The 25,774-nt window shown below is 44.3% G+C and overlaps 1 protein-coding gene across 1 annotated transcript in view; it reads right to left on the bottom strand.

Moving 5' to 3' along the window:
• The window catches only part of tm2d1 (TM2 domain containing 1), a 122,316-nt gene that overhangs the window by 12,570 nt on the left and 83,972 nt on the right, over positions 1 to 25,774 (bottom strand). Inside the window, exon 7 of the mRNA XM_070888231.1 lies at positions 22,773 to 22,904. Within this exon, the coding sequence (XP_070744332.1) occupies positions 22,794 to 22,904 (111 nt within the window). The 3' untranslated portion in view covers positions 22,773 to 22,793. The remainder of the gene's footprint in view (positions 1 to 22,772; positions 22,905 to 25,774) is intronic.

The raw sequence follows: 25,774 nt of genomic DNA, 5'->3' as shown, positions 1-25,774 counted from the left end.
TGGGCTCAATTTTCCCCCAAAGCATTTTTTGGTACTTGAAGAGTTACATCTATTTTGTTTGGGCCCAAGTACGCCAAAATAATATGTTCCAAGTTTCCCCATTTGATTTCTTCATTTGGGCGCAGCTTAGCCTGTCCTTTAGTTTTAGGAGTAGAGCCTTGATCTGCGCCAAAAAGATTGGGTTGCCATGGTAACTAGAGACACAATGTGGGCTGAGGCTGGAAAGTTAAACATACAGCCAGCTCGCAACCTGCACAAGCACCTTAAAATACATTGCATCAACTTCACAAGCACAAATACATTGCAGCAACGTACCTCCATTACATTATTAAAGTCTCCCCCCCGCCCCTGCCCCGATCCCCGCTCCTATCCCAGGCCGAAAGATCTCCCGGTCCGCTCCTACACACCTAGCCCTGGCCAAGTAGCCTCCTCCATCCCGGTCCCGCACCTAGCCCTGGCTGAGTGGCCTCCCGGTCCGCTCCCCCGCACCTAGCCTTGGCCGAGTGGCCTCCTCCCTCCCGGTCCGGCAGCTAGCCCTGGCCGAGTGGCCTCCTAGTTCGCTCCCTCACACCTATCCCAGGCCGAATGGCCTCCTGGTCCGTTCCCCCACACCTATCTCAGGCCGAACAGCCTCCTCCCTCCCACTCCCCGCTGCTAATTATAACCAAAAGGCTTCCCTCACCGCCCCACTTTCTTACCTCTCCTGCTGCTGCTGTCCAAGCATCTACTGCGCTTACCTTCGCCAATTTCCTTACCTACGCCAATTTCCTTACCTACGCCAATTTCCTTACCTACGCCAATTTCCTTACCAACGCCAATTTCCTTACCTGCACCGATTTCCTTAACTCACCAGAGGTTTTTCTACAGGGGCCACGTACGCTGGCCTAAGAAGAACTGGAGTAACTCTCAGCTGGCCAAACTTGCCTAAATGGCCAGAATTGGTGCGTGTGGCAGGTTACGCCCCCTTTGGCTGAAAAAAAACGTACCTAAAAAACTCGTAAGTAACTGAATTACGCTGGTGAAAATTGATCGGGGAAACTTGTATTTTTTAAAAACTGAGGCCCAAAAAAGCGGCCTGCGCCCAAAAAACGGTGCAAATCACTGGGGGAAATTGAGCCCCATATTTTAGATGCTCGCCCCTTCCTTTTTCTTTTACTTTTTCTTGTCCCCTTGCCACACCCACCTGGCCAGGCCTCAGTTTGAGAACCACTGCATTAAATATTTACCATGAATTAAAAGCACTAGAGTTTTGTTACTTGATATCCAAAATACTTATAATAGTTAAAAGAACACATAGTTCATGGAATAGTTCTTGACAAACTTTTGTTCACAAATACACATGATGATGCAAATCATTTCAAAATCACACTGCCACTTGCATAAGACATCATCTTGAGAACCTTACCTGCGTTTTTCCCTTGCCAAAAATAAACTCGCTAAGTAATTTTGAGAAAGAAAATGGCCTTTTTAAAAACAAAGTAAGTCAACTATTTTATTGATATGATCTTTTCCTAACATTGTCATTTTTGAAATTGGACTTCAAACAGCTCTGATGTCATCAAAGCACCAGAGTAACCTACTTAAGAAAAAATCATTTTTTAAACGCTCAGCCAGATCATTGCTGGAAAATGGAAAACTTGTCACTTATGTCAGCCCAGTCAATGTTGGCATCGAACAGTCCAAAGTCAAGTTAATACAGAGTAGATGCAGAGTACTGTTCACTCTTCACTGACCAACAATATACCTTAAGCACAAACTCAGAATCACCTCTAATGTACCAATATGATACTTCTGTCTCCTATATCAGCTATCTTGAACGAAACCACCAATCAGCACCAAGTCATAGAGAGCTATATATTGTACAGTTGTGACCACTGGAGGAAAACGGGTCGGTGTAGAGGGGAGCAAGAATGCTTATTCTAGTGTTAAATTGTGCTGAATAGTGGGCAATCATGAGCCTCATATATAGAATAGAATCTTACAGCACAGGAGGCAGCCATTTGGCCCATCACACCTGTGCTGGTTCTTTGAAAGAGCTGTCCAATTTAGTTCCACACTCCAGCTTTTCCCCCTGAAAATTAGTCCTCTTCAAATAGATATCTAATTGCCTTTTGAAAATTACTATGGAATCTGATTCCACCACATTTTCAGGTACTGTGTTCCAGATCTTAACAATCCTTTGTGTGAAGAAATTTCTCATTTCCCCTTCAGTTCTTTTCCTAGTTATTTTAAATCTACGACCTCTGGTTATTGTATACATGTTATATACATGTATATTAATATGTGCTTATTCGGAACATTGCTGAGACTAACCGTGTTCAACTAACATAGAAGCCGGCAGTAAAGGGTATTTAGGTCGAGGGGATGACAGAAAGCTAACATTTTAAATCATTTAATCCCCCTAATTTAACTAAATAAAATAAAACAAATCTAAGAAATCACAAAGTTGCTAAAACATGGATCCACTGCTGGGAAATTCCACACATAAGCATTTCAGTAGTATCCTTATTTTTCTTTAAACTTTAGTAAAACCAGTATCAAAGCATATGCTGACTAGTCAATGAAGAGGAACACCGGTCCAGATTTTGTGGTCAGCGGTGAAGGGATAGTGCTCGCCCCGACCTTGAATAAAGCTGCCCACTAAGATTTAGCGAGCTCTAGAGTGTTGAATAATTATAGGCCAGTCAGCCTAACATCGGTGGTGGGAAAATTATTGGAAAAACATTTTGAGGGACAGTATTAATTGTCATTTAGACAGGCAGGGATTAATCAAAGACAGTAGGCATGGATTGGTTAAGGGAAGGTTGTGTCTGACTAACTTGATTGAATTTTTTGAGGAGGAAACAAGAAGGGTGATTTGGGTAGCGAGTTTAATGCAGTCTACATGGATTTTAGCAAGGCTTTTGACAAGATCCCAGATGGCAGGAAAGTAAACGCCCAAGGGAAAGTGTTACGTTGGATCCAAATTGGCTCAGTGGTAGGAAGCAAAGGGTAATGTTCGACGGATATTTTTGTAACTAGAAGGTGGTTCCCAGTGGGATTCCGCAGGCTCAGTACTAGGTCCATTGCTTTTTGTGGTATATATCAATGATATAGACTTCAATGTAGAGGGTATAATTAAGAAGTTTGCAGATGATACAAAAATTAGCCGTGTGGTTGATAGTGAGGAAGAAAGCTGTAGACAACAGGAAAAAAATTAATGGATTGGCCAGGTGAGCAGAAAAGTGACAGATAGAATTTAATTTGGAGAAGTGTGAGGTAATGCATTTGAGTAGGGCGAACAAGGCAAAGGAATACACAATAAATGGTATGATACTGAGAAGTGTAGAGGAACAGAGAGACCTTGGAGTGCATGTCCACAGATCCCTGATGGTAGCAGCTCAGGTAAATAAGATGGTTAAGACATACGGGATATTTTCCTTTATTAGCTGAGGCATAGAATATAAGAGCAAGGAGGTTATGCTGGAATTGTATAAAACACTAATTAAGCCACAGCTAGTGTACTGTATACAGTTCTGATCACCACATCACAGGAATGATGTGATTGCACTAGAGAGGGTACAGAGATTTATAAGGATGTTGCCAGGACTGCAAGATCCAAAATCGTGTTTTCACCAAAATTTTGTCTCTCTCCGCACCCGTATTCTGCGCTCAGAATACCGACAGGGAAAAACCTGTCATAGCAGCCCTGCCAACAGCGGTAAGTATGAAGACCTGCAAAAAGGTAAGTTAAAGTTTTTATTTTTAAATTATTTTTCAGCGATTCGATAGATAAGTGTCCTGTAAATGTTTTGTGAATTATTTTTTTCCAATTTATATTTTGGTGTTTTTCCTCCATCCCAGGGCCCAACTCACAGCGGTATCGGCCTCGGACTAAAGTTGGCTAAGATCAGGGTTTGCGCCGCGAATCCTCGTGCAACGCCGATTTTTACCGCTGTGCAAATTAAAGGTTGAATTTCCAGCCCGATAGCGATAGCAAAAGAAAACGGTAATTTTGGCGAAAAAATACCGTTCTTGCTGAGAACTGATTTTCTAGTCCAAAGACTTTGCTTATTCTGACGTCAGTTTCAATCTGGCACCATCTACAGGGATCTGTTGTGTCCAGCAAAAGTGACATCATCAAGCAAGCAGAGCAGCCAATCAGATTGAAGGATTCTCAGTCAGCAAACGAGAAAGTAAAAAGCAAAGATTATAATTGCATTTTTAATCATTTTATAGAAAGCAGATTGGGATATACACATGGGATTAAGGTGGAAGCTGAATTTTCATCATGGAATGGAGGGAATGACACTCGACATTTATCTAATTAGTTTTTCAGGGCCAGAGAGGTTGTTCAGTGGTAATTATGATTTATTACGGTGTTAAAAAACTCAAGTTACACCTCATTCAACAAGGCTTAACATTTTCAATAGTTTTTGCAGCAAGAATGCATGGTGAAGTAGTACTCGGTAAAATAATGGGACAAAATGGTTGACAAGTCTCATGGACATAATGGCTTACATCCTAGGGTCTTAAAAGAAGTGGCTGCTGAGATAGTGGATGCATTGGTTGTAATCTACCAAAATTCCCTGGATTCTGGGGTGGTCCCCGCGGATTGGAAAACCGCAAATGTAACGCCCCTATTTAAAAAAGGAGGCAGACAAAAAGCAGGAAACTATAGACCAGTTAGCCTAACATCTACGGGAAAATGCTAGAGTCCATTATTAAGGAAGCAGTAGCAGGACATTTGGAAAAGCATAATTCAATCAAGCAGAGTCAGCATGGTTTTATGAAAGGGAAATCATGTTTGACAAATTTTCTGGAGTTCTTTGAGGATGTAACGAGCAGGGTGGATAAGGGGAACCAGTGGATGTGGTGTATTTGAATTTCCTGAAGGCATTCAATAAGGTGCCACATAAAAGGTTACTGCACAAGATAAAAGTTCACAGGGTTGGGGGTAATAAATTAGCATAGATAGAGGATTGGCTAACTAACAGAAAACAGAGAGTCGGGATAAATGGGTCATTTTCCGGTTGGCAAACAGTTAACTAGTGGGGTGCCGCAGAGATCGGTGCTGGGTCCTCAACGATTTACAATCTATATTAATGACTTGGATGAAGGAACTCAGTGTAATGTAGCCAAGTTTGCTGATGATATAAAAATGGGTGGGAAAGCAAATTGTGAGGAGGACACAAAAAATCTGCGAAGGGATACAGACAGGCTAAGTGAGTGGGCAAAAATTTGGCAGATTGAGTATAATGTGGGAAAATGTGAGGTTATCCACTTTGGCAGAAAAAATAGAAAAGCAAATTATAATTTAAATGGAGAAACATTGCAAAGTGCTGAAGTACAGAGAGACCTGGGGGTCCTTGTGCATGAAACACAAAAGGTTAGTATGTAGGTATAGCAAGTAATCAGGAAGGCAAATGGAATGTTGGCCTTTATTGCAAGGGGGATAGAGTATAAAAGCAGAAGTTCTGCTACAAGTACAGGGTATTGGTGAGGCCACACCTGGAGTACTGCTTACAGTTTTGGTCTCTGTATTTAAGGAAGGATATACTTGCATTAGAGGCTGTTCAGAGAAGGTTCACTCGGTTGATTCCGGAGATGAGGGGGTTGACTTATGAAGATAGGTTGAGTAGATTGGTTCTATACTCATTGGAGTTCAGAAGATTGAGAGGTGATCTTATCGAAACATATAAGATAATGAGGGGGCTCAACAAGGTGGATACAGAGAGGATATTTCCTCTCGTAGGGAAAACTAAAACTGGGGGACATAGTCTCAGAAAAAGGGGCCGCCCATTTAAAACTGAGATGAGGAGGAATTTCTTCTCAGAGGGTGTAAATCTATGCAATTCTCTGCCCCAGAGAGTTATGGTGGCTGGGTCATTGAATATATTTAAGGCGGAGATAGACAGATTTTTGAGCGTTAAGGGAATAAAGGGTTATAGGGAGCGGGAAGTGGAGCCGAGTCCATGTTCAAATCAACCACGATCTTAGATCTTATTAAATGGCAGAGCAGGCTCAAGGGGCTAGGTGGCCTACTCCTGCTCCTATTTCTTATGTTCTTATGCTAAAAAGTTGAAGTTCACGTCAAATCACTGATTCTGTGTTGACTGCATCTGCGAAGACTGCAACAGCACACCCTGTGGAGGAGCAGTGCATTAGTGGTAGCAACTTCCGGATTTCCGCATTTAACTGCACACGTCAGAAGATGCTGTCAAATTTTACATTGTAATGACGACGAGCGCTGACAGTTTCTCGGTCAGTACAACCGCAAATTCTGGGCCACTATTTTTTTTGACGGGCGAGAGAGAGATTTAAAGTGCATTTACTGCAAAAACCCTGTACGAAAAGAGCATTTTGAAAGAAAAAAAAGAAAATATATCTTCTTGAAGGAAGATGGGTCCAACTTTGGCTGCAATTGGCTTAATCAAGGATTAGCATCTTTCCTAGTCCGGAACACCATGGCTGGCACTTGAACAGTCTCCGTAGCAATGAGGGTACTCATACGTAGCTCTCCTGCTCCAGCCCGTGCTGCTCCCTGGAGTGGTATACCGCTACGTTGCTCCTTCCGCTCCCCGGCCTGCTCCGATGGTGCTCGCAGGCCGGGGGCCGCACAGACTGCTGGGCTAGGCCGCCACGCTGCTCCTTCCGTCCTTCTGCTCCCGGCCTGCTCCAACGGAACAACACACCTCATCACTAACAGATCGCTTCTGTCATCTCAACTTCATCTGCCATCTATTCCACCAGTGTCGGTGCCCTTGAAAAAATCTCACCTCTGAATCCCACCACAATCAGCCCCACCACCACCAACACCAACGTTCTCTGCAATCACTTGATGCTGGACAGGGCACAGGGCATCAGCATATGACCAGCATATGACCACATTGCTGCCCGGGAGGCCAGGGATGGCATCACCATGGCATGGCAAGAGATTGTAGAGGGACGTTATCGGGGCCCAGAGAAGCGAGGGCCCAGGGACAGCACGGGCCAGCCCACACTGTGATATGTGTGCGCACTAGGTTCATGCAGCAGAGCTGGTCTCCAGTCGTTTTGGTTAATCCTTGCTACTGGACCAAGACCTAGCTCTGTCAAGCCCGTGTGGTGGCTGGTGTGCAACGGTCACCATGCGTTAAAAAAAATCCAAGCACAGGCATCTTCCACCCTTCAATATTTAGTTCAGACCTAGAATTTTAGATCCTTCATTGAAACACCTGTGAACTTTTTGACGTGGAAGCAAGTCATCCTCGATTCAAGGGACTGCCTATGATGATGATGATGATGATGATGATGATGATGAATAGCACACTTAGTCATTTAGTCACAACGCAGGCAAAGGTTACTCAGGCAGATAAGAAATGGGTGACCATCAGGCAGAGCAGTGGAAGGAAGGTAGTGCAGGGATCCCCTGTGTCATCCCCCTCCAAAAAAGATACACCTTTTTGGGTACTGTTGGGGGGGATGGCTCATCAGGGGAAGGCAGCAGCAGCCAAGTTCATGGCACCATGGGTGGCTCTGCTGCACAGGAGGGCAGGAAAAAGAGTGGGAGAGCTATAGTGGTAAGGGATTTTATTGTAAGGGGAATAGATAGGCGTTTCTGCGGCCACAATCGAGACTCCAGGGTGGTATGTTGCCTCCCTGCTGCAAGGGTCAAGGATCCCAAAAAGTTAGTTTGCAGGTGCAGCAGATAAACAGGAAGGCGAATGGAATGTTGGCCTTCATTGCGAGAGGGATGGAGTACAAAAGCAGGGAGGTCCTGCTGCAACTGTATAGGGTATTGGTGAGGCCGCACCTGGAGTACTGCGTGCAGTTTTGGTCACCTTACTTAAGGAAGGATTAAGCTTTGGAGGGGGTACAGAGATGATTCACTTGGCTGATTCCGGAGATGAGGGGGTTACCTTATGATGATAGATTGAGTAGACTGGGTCTTTACTCGTTGGGAGTTCAGAAGGATGAGGGGTGATCTTATAGAAACATTTAAAATAATGAAAGGGATAGACAAGATAGAGGCAGAGAGGTTGTTTCCACTGGTAGGGGAGACTAGAACTAGGGGGCACAGCCTCAAAATACGGGGGAGCCAATTTAAAACAGAGTTGAGAAGGAATTTCTTCTCCCAGAAGGTTGTGAATCTGTGGAATTCTTTGCCCAAGAAAGCAGTTGAGGCTAGCTCATTGAATGTATTCAAGTCACAGATAGATAGATTTTTAACCAATAAGGGAATTAAGGGTTACGGGGAGCGGGCGGGTAAGTGGAGCTGAGTCCAGGGCCAGATCAGCCATGATCTTGTTGAATGGCGGAGCAGGCTCGAGGGGCTAGATGGCCTACTCCTGTTCCTAATTCTTATGTTCTTATGTCTCGGGGCGGCTGCAGGATATTTTGAAGGAGGAGGGTGAACAGCCAGTTGTCGTAGTGCATATAGGTACCAACGATATAGGTAAAAAACGGGATGAGGTCCTACAAGCTGAATTTAGGGAGCTAGGAGTTAAATTAAAAAGCTGGACCTCAAAGGTAGCAATCTCAGGGTTGTTACCAGTGCCACGTGCTAGTCAGAGTAGGAATTGCAGGATAGCTAAGATGAATACGTGGTTTGAGGAGTGGTGCAGGAGGGAGGGATTCAAATTTCTGGGACATTGGAACCGGTTCTGGGGGAGGTGGGACCAGTACAAACCGGATGGTCTGCACCTGGGCAGGACCGGAACCAATGTCCTAGGGGGAGTGCTTGCTAGTGCTGTTGGGGAGGAGGTTAAATTAATATCGCAGGGGGATGGGAACCTATGCAGGGACTCAGAGGGAAGTAAAATGGGGGCAGAAGCAAAAGATAGAAAGAAGAAAAGTAAAAATGGAGGGCAGAGAAACCCAAGGCAAAAATCAAAAAGGGCCACATTACAGCAAAAGTCTAAAGGCACAAAGTGTGTTAAAAAGACAAGCCTGAAGGCTCTGTGCCTCAATGCGAGGAGTATTCGTAATAAGGTGGACGGATTAACTGCGCAGGCAGCTATTAATTAATATGATATAACTGGGATTACGGAGACATGGCTCCAAGGTGACCAAGGCTGGGAACTCAACATCCAGGGGTATTCAACATTCAGGAAGGATGGACAGAAAGGAAAAGGAGGTGGGGTAGCGTTGCTGGTTAAAGAGGAAATTAACACAACAGTAAGGAAGGACATTAGCCTGGATGATGTGGAATCTGTATGGGTAGAGCTGCGGAATATCAAAGGGCAGAAAACACTAGTGAGAGTTGTGTACAGACCACCAAACATTAATAGTACGGTTGGGGATAGCATCAAACAAGAAATTAGGGTTGCGTGCAATAAAGGTACAGCAGTTATCATGGGCGACTTTAATCTACATATAGATTGGGCTAACCAAACTGGTAGCAGTACGGTGGAGGAGGATTTCTTGGAGTGTATTAGGGATGGTTTTCTCGACCAATATGTCGAGGAACTAAGTAGAGGGCTGGCCATCCTAGACTGGGTGATGTGCAACGAAAAAGGACTAATTAGCAATTTTGTTGTGCGAGGCCCCTTGGGGAAGGGTGACCAGAATATGGTAGAATTCTTTATTAAGATGGAGAGTGACACAGTTAATTCAGAGACTAGGGTCCTGAACTTAAGGAAAGGTAACTTCGATGGTATGAGACGTGAATTGGCTAGAATACACTGGCGAATGATACTTAAAGGGTTGACGGTGGATAGGCAATGGCAAATATTTAAAGATCACATGGATGAACTTCAACAATTGTCTGGAGTAAAAATAAAATGGGGAAGGTGGCTCAACTGTGGCTAACAAGGGAAATTAGGAATAGTGTTAAATCCAAGGAAACATAGAAACATAGAAAATAGGTGCAGGAGCAGGCCATTCAGCCCTTCTAGCCTGCACCGCCATTCAATGAGTTCACAGCTGAACATGAAACTTCAGTACCCCATTCCTGCTTTCTCGCCATACCCCTTGATCCCCCGAGTAGTAAGGACTTCAACTAACTCCCTTTTGAATATATTTAGTGAATTGGCCTCAACTACTTTCTGTGGTAGAGAATTCCACAGGTTCACCACTCTCTGGGTGAAGAAGTTTCTCCTCATCTCGGTCCTAAATGGCTTACCCCTTATCCTCAGACTGTGACCTACCTGGTTCTGGACTTCCCCAACATTGGGAACATTCTTCCTGCATCTAACCTGTCTAAACCCGTCAGAATTTTAAACGTTTCTATGAGGTCCCCTCTCATTCTTCCGAACTCCAGTGAATACAAGCCCAGTTGATCCAGTCTTTCTTGATAGGTCAGTCCCACCATCCCGGGAATCAGTCTGGTGAATCTTCGCTGCACTCCCTCAATAGCAAGAATGTCCTTCCTCAAGTTAGGAGACCAAAACTGTACACAATACTCCAGGTGTGGCCTCACCAAGGCCCTGTACAACTGTAGCAACACCTCCCTGCCCCTGTACTCAAATCCCCTCGCTATGAAGGCCAACATGCCATTTGCTTTCTTAACCGCCTGCTGTACCTGCATGCCAACCTTCAATGACTGATGTACCATGACACCCAGGTCTCGTTGCACCTTCCCTTTTCCTAATCTGTCACCATTCAGATAATAGTCTGTCTCTCTGTTTTTACCACCAAAGTGGATAACCTCACATTTATCCACATTATACTTCATCTGCCATGCATTTGCCCACTTACCTAACCTATCCAAGTCACTCTGCAGCCTCATAGCATCCTCCTCGCAGCTCACACTGCCACCCAACTTAGTGTCATCCGCAAATTTGGAGATACTACATTTAATCCATATAAATTGGCCAGAAAAAGCAGCAAACCTGATGACTGGGAGAAATTTAGAATTCAGCAGAGGAGGACAAATAGAGTATGAGAGGAGGAGGAAGCTTTCTGGGAACATAAAAACTGACTGCAAAAGCTTCAATAGATATGTGAAGAGAAAAAGATTAGTGAAGACAAATGTAGATCCCTTGCAGTCAGAATCAGGCAAATTTATAATGGGGAACAAAGAAATGGCAGACCAATTGAACAAATACTTTGGTTCTATCTTCACGAAGGAAGACACAAATAACCTTCCGGAAATACTAGGGGACCAAGGGTCTAGCGAAAAGCAGGAACTGAAGGAAATCCTTATTAGTCAGGAAATTGTGTTCGGAAAATTGATGGGATTAAAGGCCGATAAATCCCCAGGGCCTGAGAGTCTGCATCCTAGAGTACTTAAGGAAGTGGCCTTAGAAATAGTGGATGCATTGGTGATCATTTGCCAACAGTCTATCGACTCTGGATCAGTTCCTATGGACTGGAGGGTAGCTAATGTAACACCATTTTTTAAAAAAGGAGGGAGAGAGAAAACAGAGAATTATAGACCAGTTAGCCTGACATCAGTAGTGGGGAAAATGTTGGAATCAATTATTAAAGATGAAATAGTAGCGCATTTGGAAAGTAGTGACAGGATCAGTCCAAGTCAGCAAGGATTTATGAAAGGGAAATCATGCTTGACCAATCTTCTAGAATTTTTTTAGGATGTAACTAGTAGCGTGGACAAGGGAGAACCAGTGGATGTGGTGTATTTGGACTTTCAAAAGGCTTTTAATAAGGTCACACACAAGAGATTGGTGTGCAAAATTAAAGCACATGGTATTGGGGGTAATGCACTGACATGGATAAAGAACTGGTTGGCAGACAAGAAGCATAGAGTCGGGATAAACGGGTCCTTTTCAGAATGGCAGGCAGTGACTAGTGGGGTGCCGCAGGGCTCAGTGCTGGGACCCCAGTTATTTACAATATACATCAATGATTTAGATGAAGGAATTGAGAGTAATATCTCCAAGTTGCAGATGACACTAAGCTGGGTGGCAGTGTGAGTTGTGAGGAGGATGCTATGAGGCTGCAGGGTGACTTGGACAGGTTAGGAGAGTGGGCAAATGCATGGCAGATGCAGTATATTGTGGATAAATGTGAGGTTATCCACTTTGGTGGCAAAAACATGAAGGCAGAATATTATCTGAATGGCGACAGATTAGGAAAAGGGGAGGTGCAACGAGACCTGGGTGTCATGGTACATCAGTCATTGAAGGTTGGCATGCAGGTACAGCAGGCGGTGAAGGCGGCAAATGGCATGTTGGCCTTCATAGCTAGGGGATTTGAGTATAGGAGCAGGGATGTCTTGCTGCAGCTGTACAGGGTCTTGGTGAGGCCTTCACCTGGAATATTGTGTTCAGTTTTGGTCTCCTAATCTGAGGAAGGACGTTCTTGCTATTGAGGGAGTACAGCGAAGGTTCACCAGACTGATTCCTGGGATGGCAGGACTGATATATGTGAGGAGAGACTGGATCGACTGGGCCTGTATTCACTGGAGTTTAGAAGGATGAGAGGGGATCTCATAGAAACATATAAAATTCTGACGGGACTGGACAGGTTAGATGCAGGAAGAATGTTCCCGATGTTGGGGGAGTTCAGAACCATGGGTCACAGTCCAAGGATAAGGGGTAAGTCATTTAGGACCGAGATGAGGAGAAACCTCTTCACTCAGAGAATTGTTAACCTGTGGAATTCTCTTCCGCAGAGAGTTGTTGATGCCAGTTCGTTAGATATATTCAAGAGGGAGTTGGATATGGCCCTTGTGGCCAAAGGGATCAAGGGGTATGGAGAGAAAGCAGGAAAGGGGTACTGAGGGAATGATCAGTCATGATCTTATTGAATGGTGGTGCAGGCTCGAAGGACCGAATGGCCTAGTCCTGCACCTATTTTCTATGTTTCTAAGATCAGGGGAGTTCTCACAGTGCCCTTGCCAAAATCTATGGATCTACGAACACCTTAAACAGATGGTGTAGTTAATTTTCTTTGTTGTTTGTGGGAGCTTGCTGTGTGCACACTGGCTGCCACGTTTCCTACATTACAACAATAACAATATTTCATTAGTTGTAAAGCACTTGGGATGCCCTGAGGTTGCGAAAGCCACTATATAACTGCAAGTCTTTCTTTATTTTGTTCTTTCAATAATATTTCCTGGGCTATGTAGAATTGCCTACTTACAACTGAGTGAATAGCTGCTTTTGAATGAACTTCAGATCTGTTTATTTCTATCCATGTAAAGTTACTGATGTTATATATAGATACATGAGTGTATGGTTTCCAATCTTACGCATTTTACACAGGACAATGCCGTTATTTATTTTTTTCCATTTTTCTTTTATTCATTTATGGGATGTTGGCATCGCTGGCAAGGCCAGCATTTATTGGCCATCCCTAATTGCCCTCAAGAAAGTGGTGGTGAGCCTCCTTTTTGAGCCACTGCAGACTGTGTGGTGAAGGTACTCCCACCGTGCTGTAAAGTAGGGAATTCCAGGATTTTGACCCAATGACAATATAGGAACAGTGACACATTTCCAAGTCAAGATCGTCTGTGACTTAGAGGTGAACTTGGAGGGGGTGGTGTTCCCAATGGATCTTGCTGCATGCAGACATGGACTGCTTCATTATCTGAGGAATTACTAATGGAATTGAATACTCTGCAATCATCAGTGAACATCCCCACTTCTGACCTGATGATGGAGGGAAGGTCATTATTGAAGCAGCTGAAGATGGTTTGGCCTACGACACTGACCTGAGGAACTCCTGCAGTGATGTCCTGGGGCTGAGATGATTGACTTCCAACAACCACAACCATCTTCCTTTGTGCTAGGTATGACTCCAGCCAGTGGAGAGTTCCCCCCCCCGCGATTCCCATTGACTTCAATTTTACTCGGGCTCTTTGATGCCACACTCGGTCAAATGCTGCCTTGATGTCAAGGGCAGTCACTCTCACCTCTGGAATACAGCTCTTTTGTCCTGACGGAACTCAAACTGACCACCAGTGAACAGGTTATTGGTGAGTATGTACTGCATGATAGTACTGTCAATGACACCTTCCATCACTTTGCTGATGATTGAGAACGGTAATTAGCTGGATCGGATTTGTCCTGCTTTTTGTGGACAGAACATACCATGGCAGTTTTCCACATTGTCGGGTAGATGACAGTGTTGTAGCTATACTGGAACAGACTGGCTAGAGCCGCAGCTAGTTCTGGAGAACAAGTCTTCAGCACGATAGTCAGGGTGTTGCCGGGGCGCATTGCCTTTGCTGTATCCATTGCGCTCAGCCATTTTTTGATATTACATGGAGTGAATTGAATTGGCTGAAGACTGTCATCTGTGATGGTGGGGACCTCAGGAGGCTGATATGGATCATCCACTTGGCACCTCTGGCTGAAGATGCCTTGTCTTTTGCACTTGCATGCTGGGCTCCGCCATCATTGAGGATGGGGATATTCATGGAGCCTCCTCCCTTTAGTTTTTTAATTGGCCACCACCATTCATGGCTGGATGTGGCAGGACTGCAGAGCTTTGATCTGATCCATTGGTTGTGGGATTGCTTAGCTCTGTCTATAGCATGCTGCTTCAGCTAAGAAAAACTGTGAGATTTTGTACTTTGCCAATCAACTATCACATTACTTCACAAGTTGAACATTTTATTAATACACAAAAATAAAGTTTCAGCATACAGGATGAATCATTCAGTAAAACTGTACTGCAGGAAAACTTGCTGTTCCATTGGTGGTAGCATTATATGAATGAACTGCAGCCAAACTGCAAATGTCTAAGTTAATTTCACTGATGAGTATAGAAGAATTGCAGCCTAAATTTTCCGATGGGCATTATTTAATGCAGGTGTTAACCCATTTAAAATAAAAAGGTTAATGGTGGTGTTAAAATAATGTCCATCAGATTATCTACTGGTGGATGTTAAGATCTGGTTTAAGTCTTGGATAGTTACAACACTAAATGGAAATGTTAGATAAGCAAATTATTAGCTGGTCTGATTTGCATGGATTTTATGTGCAAGGTTAAATGTTGCTAATATTCTTTGTATCGAATCACTACAAGTAAATAGTGTTCTAGACATTTTCATTTAAATTTTACATTGATCATGCCTTTTCTATTCCATAGTTTAATAAAACCATACATTACAGATAAAAAAGAAATTTGCCAGAAATCCAAATTAGGGTTATTAAAACACTCATTTTAATCTTCTGAAATCGGCATTAATGGTGTGATAATAGCCTCAAGATGGGGTCAGTAGCCCTACCGCCCCGATGATCGGCCTGTTGTGATGTCTATAGGGCCCTACCGCTGAGCAGCCGGAGCACCTGCCTGTTTCAGGCGGTAGGCTCCTTTAAATATGCAAATTGGAGTCCTACAAAGGACCCCAATTACCATTTTAGGATACACTCTCCATCCAGTTCCACTGTCCATAGAGCAGAAAGTTACAAATTATTTTTATGGGGGCAAAAGTGCTCCTCCAAGTCACACAGAAATATTGCGGGCTTCTGCCGGTCTGGGCTTGCCCTTTCGGCTTTGCCCTCCCACTGCAGGGCCAATCTGCAGCCGCCACTGTGCTCCATCCAGTCGACATTCCTGTGGCTCAATACCAGAAAGCTGCTTTGGGAACGCCCATTTGGCATCTGCAGCTCACAATAATGATTCAAATGAGGGCCTGGGCCTCAAAACAGCCACAACCTCTATTTTTGGCTATAAATTTCAGTTTTGATAAAGGTTTAATCTCATCTGTGATCAAAAAGGATGACTGTGTGAAAATTCTCAGCAGAGTACTTGGTTAAGAACCCCACTGGTGCAAAACTAGTCACTGGCATTGTAAGCTAACATTGAGGAAGGAATGTTAACCCTTACAATAAGTCTGGTGAATAGTTTGTGAGTGCCCTCTGCTGCTTCATCTAAGATGTGCTGAGTTGTTGGCTGTGGGAAACCTGGATAGAAAGATTTTGGAATTTGTGCTGTGGCACATTTCTATATAATGGTATTTAAAATAATGCATTATAAAAGACCTCTTTGTCTGCAACAGGTACCCTGTTCTGTAAAACTGAGCTAACAATTGCCAGTTCTGTTTTAATTTATAATTCCTATCTATTAACAAGAACATAAAGAGAAAAAGAAAGACTTGCATTTAAAAAGCACATTTCACGATCTCGGGACATCCCAAAGCTCTTTACAGCTAATGAAATACTTTTGAAGTGCAGTCACTGTTGTAATGTCGGAAACGTGGCAGCCAATTTGCGCACAGCAAGGTCCCACAAACTGCAATGTGATAATGACCAGATAATCTGTTTTGTGATGTTGATTGAAAGATAAATATTGATTGCACTGCTCTTCTTCGAAATTGTGCTATCCACCTGAGAGCGCAGACAGGGCCTCAGTTTAACGTCTCAGCTGAAAGATGGCACCTTCAACAGTACAACACTCCTTCAGTACGGAAGTACTTCAGTACTCTACTGCACTAGAGTGTCAGCCTAGATGTTTGTGCTCAAGTCTATAGAGTGGGACTGGAGTAATGAATCCACAACCTTCTGACTCCGAGGCGCGAGAGCTACCAACTAAGCCACAGCTGGCACTACAAGCTGATGATCTGCTCCTAGTACATTGCTGCTCTGTAACCAGTTTCCAGGAGGTGGACAAACCAAGGGGAGGCAACTCTTCCAACCTTAAGAACCCAGCTCTCAGCCACTAATAGCTCAACTGAGATCAGGAACTTAGCATGTGGAAAAGAGGCATATGCCCACATCCCACTACTTCACGTACGAAATAGCCATGTCATAAATACACTGTGCTACTGGGCCACTGCTTATATGATTAAGTTTAGTATCATGACTTTAGTTAGACTATAAATTAAGACACAATACACAGTTGCTGCAATAAAAGGGTTGCATGGCCCAGACATTAATTTAGGGCAGGCTTATAAAAGGAACAGGCCCTGCTCCATCCACTTAGGGGCACCAGACACAAAGGGGCCCACCCACTTTGCTCCCTGTAGCACCTGGCTTAACTTCACATAAATATATCTGCATAGTGTTGCAGACAAAACTGGGATCTCAGAAATCCTACCACATATTGGCGAAGTTAAATACAGTATAAAGTTTGATTATCCTTATTAAGGGACAGATAATAGTCATATTATAAAAAGGATGCTTTGGTTGAACGTGTGAGTGACAAAGATTACTTAATATGTGAATGGTGCATATGGGGGGGGAGGGGGGTGGCGGGGCTGATCAGTTTTAATGTGCTATGGACTCTTCCTTCCCTTTTATTTTTAAACACAATCCTTCCATTTCAAGGTGCAAAACATAATTTACAAAATTACTGGAAAAAATAATATTGAAAAAGTATGAAGGATTTAATCCTGTGTTCCAGAGCTGAACACTGGTAAACTCTAAACATCACTGCAAAGATTCAATTATATCTAAGCAAAATTGAATAATTTGTATATGTCTTTTTATGGTTTTATTTTTTTTCATTTTCCTAACATTACAAGTTGCTTGCATTGGCAGTTTAACATTTTAAGCGTGCAGGTAAAAGAGAAGTCGGAGTGCAACGGCAGGTCAGAGTGCAAAGGTAAGAGTTTGGTAAGTGGAAGAGTTCAGGCAAGTGGGAACATGAGGTGTTACTTTGTCTTGTTTTCCCCACCAGTGCTGACTCCCCGACCTGGGAGAAAAAGAAAACGAAGTGTGACGTCACAGCAAGAGGTTCGGGGACGTCGGAGCGGCCTATAAAGGCCCAGCGGCAGTCGAGAGGCGGCAGCAGTCGGAGAGGCGGGAGTTCGGGGACCTCGGAGCGGCCTATAAAGGCCAGCTGGTGCAGCTGCAGCAAGGAGATAAGGCAAAAAAGTAGAAAGAAATCGAAAGGTGACATCACAGCCAAGGGGGTAAGTGATTGGCTGGTGATTGGTGAGTAGTTTTTCTTTTTCTTTTGTTTATCAGTAAGTAACCTTTAGCATTATTGTTGCCAAAATAAGTTAATCTAGGGTTTAAGTCATAGCAGAACAGCTCGGACACGTGCTATGCTTCTCCTGTACTATATGGGAAGTCAGGGACGCTTCCAGTGTCCCTGACGACTACATATGCGAGAAGTGTATCTGGCTGCAGCTCCTGACAAATCGCATTGTGGCACTGGAGCTGCGGACAGATTCACTCTGGAGCATTCACGATGCTGAGAATGACGTGAATAACACGTTTAGTAAGTTGGACTTACCGCAGGTAAAGGTTACACAGCCAGATAGGGAATGGGTGATCAACAGGAAGAGCAGTGGAAGGAAGGTAGTGCAGGGGTCCCCTGCTGTCATCCCCCTGCAAAACAGATACACCGCTTTGGGTACTGTTGAGGGGGATGATTCATCAAGGGAGGGCAGCAGCAGCCAAGTCCATGGTACCGTGGGTGACTCTGCTGCACAGGAGGGCAGGAAAAAGAGTGGGACAGCGATAGTGATAGGGGATTCTATTGTAAGGGGAATAGATAGATGTTTCTGCGGCTGCAACCGAGACTCCAGGATGGTATGTTGCCTCCCTGGTGCAAGGGTCAAGGATGTCTCGGAGCAGGTGCAAGACATTTTGAAGGGGGAGGGTAAACAGCCAATTGTCGTGGTGCATATAGGTACCAACGATATAGGTAAAAAAAGGGATGAGATCCTGCAAGACGAATTTAGGGAGCGAGGAGCTAAATTAAAAAGTAGGACCTCAAAAGTAGTAATCTCAGGATTGCTACCAGCACCACATGCTAGTCAGAGTAGGAATTGTAGGATAGCTCAGATGAATACGTGGCTTGAGGAGTGGTGCAGAAGGGAGGGATTCAAATTCCTGGGATATTGGAACCGGTTCTAGGGGAGGTGGGACCAGTACAAACCAGATGGTCTGCATCTGGGCAGGACCGGAACCAATGTCCTCGGAGGAGTGTTTGTGAGTGCTGTTGGGGAGGGGTTAAACTAATATGGCAGGGGGATGGGAACCTATGCAGGGAGACAGAGGGAAGTAGAATGGGGGCAGAAGCAAAAGACAGAAAGAAGAAAAGTAAAAATGGAGGGCAGAGAAACCCAAGGCAAAAAGAAAAAAGGGCCACATTACAGCAAAATCCTAAAGGGGCAAAGGGTGTTAAAAAGACAAGCCTGAAGGCTCTGTGCCTCAATGCAAGGAGTATTCGGAATAAGTGGACGAATTAACTGCGCAGATAGCAGTTAACGGATATGATGTAATTGGCATCACGGAGACATGGCTCCAGGGTGACCAAGGCTGGGAACTCAACATCCAGGGGTATTCAACAATTAGGAAGGATAGACAGAAAGGAAAAGGAGGTGGGGTGGCATTGCTGGTTAAAGAGGAAATTAATGCAATAGTAAGGAAGGACATTAGCTTGAATGATGTGGAATCTGTATGGGTTGAGCTACGGAATACCAAAGTAAAGAAAACGCGAGTGGGAGTTGTGTACAGACCACAAAACAGTAGTAATCAGGATGGGGACAGCATCAAACAAGAAATTAGGGATGCGTGCAATAACGGTACAGCAGTTATCATGGGCAACTTTAATCTACATATTCACTGGGCTAACCAAACTGGTAGCAATGCGGTGGAGGAGGATTTCTTGGCGTGTATTAGGGATGATTTTTGAGACCAATATGTCGAGGAACCAACTCGAGGGCTGGCCATCCTAGACTGGGTGATGTGTAACGAGAAAGGACTAATTAACAATATTGTTGTGCGAGGCCCCTTGGGGAAGAGTGACCATAACATGGTAGAATTCTTTATTAAGATGGAGAGTGACACAGTTAATTCAGAGACTAGGGTCCTGAACTTGGGGAAAGGTAACTTCGATGGTATGAGACGTGAATTGGCGAGAATAGACTGACGAGTCATACTTAATGGGTTGACGGTGGAGAGGCAATGGCAAACATTTAAAGATCACATGGATGAACTTCAACAATTGTACGTCCCTGTCTGGAGTAAAAATAAAACGGGGAAGATGGCTCAACCGTGGTTAAAAAGGAAATTAAGGACAGTGTTAAATCCAAGGAAGAGGTATATAAATTGGCCAGAAAAAGCAGCAAACCTGAGGACTGGGAGAATTTTATAATACAGCAGAGGAGGACAGAGGGTTTAATTATGAGGGGGAAAATAGAGTATGAGAGGAAGTTTGCTGGGAACATAAAAACTGACTGCAAAAACCTCTATAGATATGTGAAGAGAAAAAGATTAGTGAAAGCAAACGTAGGTCCCTTGCAGTCAGATTCAGGTGAATTTATAATGGGGAATAGAGAAATGGCGAATCAGTTAAACAAATACTTTGCTTCTGTTTTCACGAAGGAAGACACAAATAACCTTCCGGAAATACTAGGGGACCGAGGGTCGAGTGAGAAGGAGGAACTGACGAATATCCTTATAAAGCAGGAGATTGTGTTATGGAAATTGATGGGATTGAAGGCCGATAAATCCCCGGGGCCTGATAGGCTGCATCCCAGAGTACTTAAGGAAGTGGCCATAGAAATAGTGGATGCATTGATGATCATTTTCCAACAGTCGATCGACTCTGGATCAGTTCCTATGGACTGGAGGGTAGCTAATGTAACGCCATTGTTTAAAAAAGGAGGGAGAGAAAACGGGTAATTATAGACCGGTTAGCCTGACATCAGTAGTGGAGAAAATGTTGGAATCAATTATTAAAGATGAAATAGCAGCGCATTTGGAAAGCAGTGACAGGATCGGGCCAAGTTAGCATGGATTTATGAAAGGGAAATCATGCTCGACAAATCTTCTGGAATTTTTTGAGGATGTAACTAGTAGAGTGGACAAGGGAGAACCAATGGATGTGGTGAATTTGGACTTTCAAAAGGCTTTTGACATGGTCCCACACAAGAGATTGGTGTGCAAAATTGAAGCACATTGTATTGGGGGTAATATACTGACTTGGATAGAGAATTGGTTGGCAGACAGGAAGCAGAGAGTCGAGATAAACGGGTCCTTTTCAGAATGGCAGGCAGTGACTAGTTGAATGCCACAGGGTTCAGTGCTGGGATCCCAGCTCTTTACAATATAAATTAATGATTTAGATGAAGGAATTGAGTGTAATATCTCCAAGTTTGCAGATGACACTAAGCTGGGTGGCGGTGTGAGCTGTGAGGAGGACGCTAAAAAGCTGCAGGGTGACTTGGACAGGTTAGGTGAGTGGGCCAATGCATTGCAGATGCAGTATAATGTGGATAAATGTGAGGTTATCCACTTTGGGGGCAAAAACACAAAGGCAGATTATCTGAATGGCGGCAGATTAGGAAAGGGGGAGGTGCAACGAGACCTGGGTGTCATGGTTCATCAGTCATTGAAAGTTGGCATGCAGATACAGCAGGCGGTGAAGAAGGCAAATGGTATGTTGGCCTTCATAGCAAGGGGATTTGAGTATAGGAACAGGGAGGTCTTACTGCAGCTGTACAGGGCCTTGGTGAGGCCTCACCTGGAATATTGTGTTCAGTTTTGGTCTCCTAATCTGAGGAAGGACGTTCTTGCTATTGAGGGAGTGCAGCGAAGGTTCACCAAACTGATTCCCGGGATGGCGGGACTGACATATGAGGAGAGACTGGATCAACTGGGCCTTTATACACTGAAGTTTAGAAGGATGAGAGGGGATCTCATAGAAACTTACAAGATTTTGACGGGACTGGACAGGTTAGATGAGGGAAGAATGTTCCCGATGATGGGGCTGTCCAGAACCAGGGGACACATTTTAGGATAAGGGGTAGGCCATTTAGGACTGAGATGAGGAGAAACTTCTTCACTGAGAGAGTTGTTAGCCTGTGTAATTCCCTACCGCAGAGAGTTGTTGATGCCAGTTCATTGGATATATTCAAGAGGGAGTTAGATATGGCCCTTACGGCTAAAGGGATCAAGGGGTATGGAGAGAAAGCAGGAAAGGGATACTGAGGGAATGATCAGCCATGATCTTATTGAATGGTGGTGCAGGCTCGAAGGGCCGAATGGCCTAATCCTGCACCTATTTTCTCTGTTTCTATGTTAAGAGAAGGAACTGGATGACAAATAAGTGAGAACACAGTTCTTTCATCTCTGGGTCAAGTGGCTGAATCTAGCCCAGATGGATTGGCTCAAAGTCTCTCTCTGCTGGCTGCAAGGGTTCCATGTAAAATGAGTTTGAGCATAACTAATTCCACATTGGACAATGTGCCACCGCAAAATACTGCCAATAATTCAGCTTAATGTAGAAGTCCCAAAGAGGTTACAATGATCGCTAATATGGAAAAGAATTCACACTAGTACAATAGGGTTGCCCTTCTGAGGTTGGGTTAAGGTAAACTGTAAAGGCAGATGGGAGCCTGTTTTATACTTGTGCTTTGTGCTGACACTGAGTGCAATGGTGGAAAAAATATTGAAAATCTTAATTCTAATGTGCTTCACTTTGCCTTTTAAATATATTTATACAGTAACTTGCATTCATGTATTTGGCTTTCTTGAGCTTCTCTAACCTCAGAGACTGGGTCTCTATGGTTAGGTTATTATTCCCCTTTGCCAACACAAGATGGTACTGCAAATTTCACCTGTTAATTTATTCACAGAATTGTATGATATAAAACTTTATATTATTTTTAAGTATCTTATGCAAAACACAGAGCTTTAATCAGATTTTGCTAATATTTACCTTTGTTTAAGATGTTTAGTTTACATTTTTTACAAAAAAGGCTTCGCATGAACGCCCCCAAATTCACCAAGGACATTAATTGCCATTTTCAACACCTTACGTAGAATATATTTTCTTCCGGTAGGTATCTGAAATAAGGCACAGATTTTAACCATAAGCCAAAATGATCATATCCCACTGTTGTCAAAAGTCTTGCATAGTCTTCAACAAGAAGTCAAAAATTGAGTTCCAACTGGGGGGTTATCAGATAAAATTACATGTGTAAAGTAGTGGAAACCTACCAGAATTTGAGATTTCAGGGTTCACAGATCCATTTGTGTCTTTCTATACGTATCATTATCTATTGTTAATCTTGTAAGTCTTGCCCCATAGTAATCTATAATGTAACTTGAGCCATCTGCAGGTCCAACAATCTAGAGGGAGTTAAAAAAAAGGAAGACAGTCAATTCCAACAGTTTCATACCATTTACAAAAGATTATCCCATATATAGAACTCTCAACCTATGGCCTCATCCAGCTGTTTTTAAATCGATTAGCTAAATTTAATAGCAGGGCATCCATTTTGTGATGGACTACTTTGTATATTTCTTTTTCCAAAAATTATTTGTTTGTACTGGGGACATCTTGTTTTATATGCACTTCAAACAACCAAATCAGTTACAAGGGAGAAAATCATTACAATCATAAAAATTGACAGCACTGAAGGAAGCTATTTATTTGACCATCGCACCAATGTAGTGCAAGTACTTAACTGGAGTTATCTATTACAAACCCATCTCCCAGGTTGATGGTGATTCTTTAAATGGTGAGAAACTATTAAAGGTTGGTGTTCAGAGAAATTTAGGTGTCCTCGTACAGGAAACATAGAAAGTTAGTGTAAAGTCCTGTCCCCTCAGTACAAATTCACACGAGGCATATAGTGAAGTCAAGGTCACTCTGTACCTGCACCTTTATTTCACAGCTCTGGAATGCTGCACTTGCCTGAGACCTGTCCTTACATACCTGTCTCTTGCAAGTGCACCCCTGGTGGTAAGGTATGATGGTGGTTACAGGTCATATCTTATTACAGTCATGTATAGCATGTTAAGATACAGTTATATCTAATAATGTAAGATACATGACATCACCCTCCCCCAAGGTCTTATTGTCTTTATAGGTTCCGTCTCTCAGGTGGTCTACGCTCTCGCGTGGAGCGTCTGAGTTGTGGTTCAGTTGTTTGCCTTGGTGTCTGTTTTTCTTTGGGTGTGGTTGCTGGTATCTCGCCTGGGCTCTCTGTTTCGATTGGTGTGATTGTTGTTGACTCGCCTGGGCTGGCTGCCTCTGGTTCCGCAATGTTGTTGGTAAATCTGCTTTTGACTTGGTTTGCATGCCTCCGGCAGGTTTTGCCATTGTCCATTTGTACTACCAGTAGCCTGTTTCCATGCCCGTTACTGTCCCTGCAAGCCATTTGGGACCCCTGCCATAGTTTAGTACAAACACTTGGTCCCCTATCTCATTCCATCTCCCCCTCGAATTTCTGTCATGGTACTCAGTCAGCTTATGGCGCTTTGCTTCAACGATTTCGTGCATGTCGGGGAGGATTAATGAGAGTCTTGTTTTTAAAGTCCTTTTCATCAACAGTTGCGCGGGGGGTATCCCAGTCAGTGAGTGCGAACGAGATCTGTATGCCAGCAGCAGTCGCGACAAGCGACCCTGCAGCGTGGGACCTTGGATTTTAAGCATGCCTTGCTTAATGATTTGCACTGCTCTCTCCGCCTGGCCGTTGGAGGCCGGCTTGAACGGTGCCGTCTTGACGTGATTTATGCCGTAGTCAATTATCAAGACTTGAAATTCTGCGCTGGTGAAGCAAGGACCATTGTCACTGACCAATATGTCAGGGATTCCATGCGTTGCAAACATGGTTGCGAGGCTCTCCACAGTGGTGGAGGTTGTGCTCGAGTTTAAAATGGTGCATTTGATCCACTTTGAAAATGCATCTACAACTACGAGGAACATTTTGCCCATGAATGGGCCCGCATAGTCTACGTGCACCCGCGACCACGGTTTGGTAGGCCAGGGCCAGGGGCTCAGTGGAGCCTCCCTGGGGGCATTGCTGAGTTGGGCACAAATGGTGCACCTTCGGACGCAGAGCTCCAAGTCCACGTCAATACCAGGCCACCAGACGTGGGATCTGGCTATGGCCTTCATGAGAACGATCCATAAGAACATAAGAATTAGGAACAGGAGGAGGCCATCTAGCCTCTCGAGCCTGCTCCGCCATTCAACAAGATCATGGCTGATCTGGCCATGGACTCAGCTCCACTTACCCGCCCGCTCCCCATAACCCTTAATTCCCTTATTGGTTAAAAATCTATCTATCTGTGACTTGAATACATTCAATGAGCTAGCCTCAACTGCTTCCTTGGGCAGAGAATTCCACAAATTCACAACCCTCTGGGAGAAGAAATTCCTTCTCAGCTCGGTTTTAAATTGGCTCCCCCGTATTTTGAGTTTGTGCCCCCTAGTACGAGTCTCCGGGTGCTCGCGGTGGAGCTCCCGGACAAATGCCTCTCTGCCTCGCAGAGGCATGACTACTCGGATGCTCCACATCAGGCAGTCTGCTTGTAGTGATAGCTCCTCGGGGCAGGCATCGCGAGCCTCTGCCCAGTCACCGGTTAGGACACATCTTTTTACTAAGGATAACGTGGGGTCACTGGCCGTCCAGGCTCTGATTTGGCGAGTCGTCATGGACGAACCTGTGGACTCAAAGGCATTGATTGCCATGACTATCTCACAGTCCTGTTCGTCAGACCCTTCCTTGGTCGCCAGGGGTTGCCAGCTGAGCGCGTCGGCACAGTTGTCTCTGCCTGGTCTGTACCTTATGGTATAGTCGTAGGACGCCAGCATGAGGGCCCACCGTTGAATTCGCGCCGAGGCATTGGCGTTTATTGCCTTACTCTTGGATAGGAAGGACGTGAGGGGCTTGTGGTCGGTTTCTAACGCGAACTTGGCCCCGAAAAGGTATTGGTGCATCTTTTTGACACCGTACACGCACGCGAGCGCCTCCTTCTCTACCATTCCGTACCCGCACTCCGCCCGCGAAAGTGACCTGGAGGCATAAGCTATGGGTTGTAATTTGCCCGCAGTATTGACATGTTGCAAAACGCACCCGACCCCATACGCTGACGCATCTCATGTGAGAACTAGCTTTTTACCTGGGTCAAAGAAAGTCAAAACACTGTTGGAACACAGAAGGTTGCGTGCCTCATTGAAGGCGCGTTCCTGGGCGTCCCCCCAAAACCAA

The sequence above is a fragment of the Pristiophorus japonicus genome, chromosome 8 (assembly GCF_044704955.1).
Source record: "Pristiophorus japonicus isolate sPriJap1 chromosome 8, sPriJap1.hap1, whole genome shotgun sequence".
Taxonomy (NCBI): domain Eukaryota; kingdom Metazoa; phylum Chordata; class Chondrichthyes; family Pristiophoridae; genus Pristiophorus; species Pristiophorus japonicus.
This window is presented reverse-complemented; position numbering and strand designations above follow the sequence as displayed.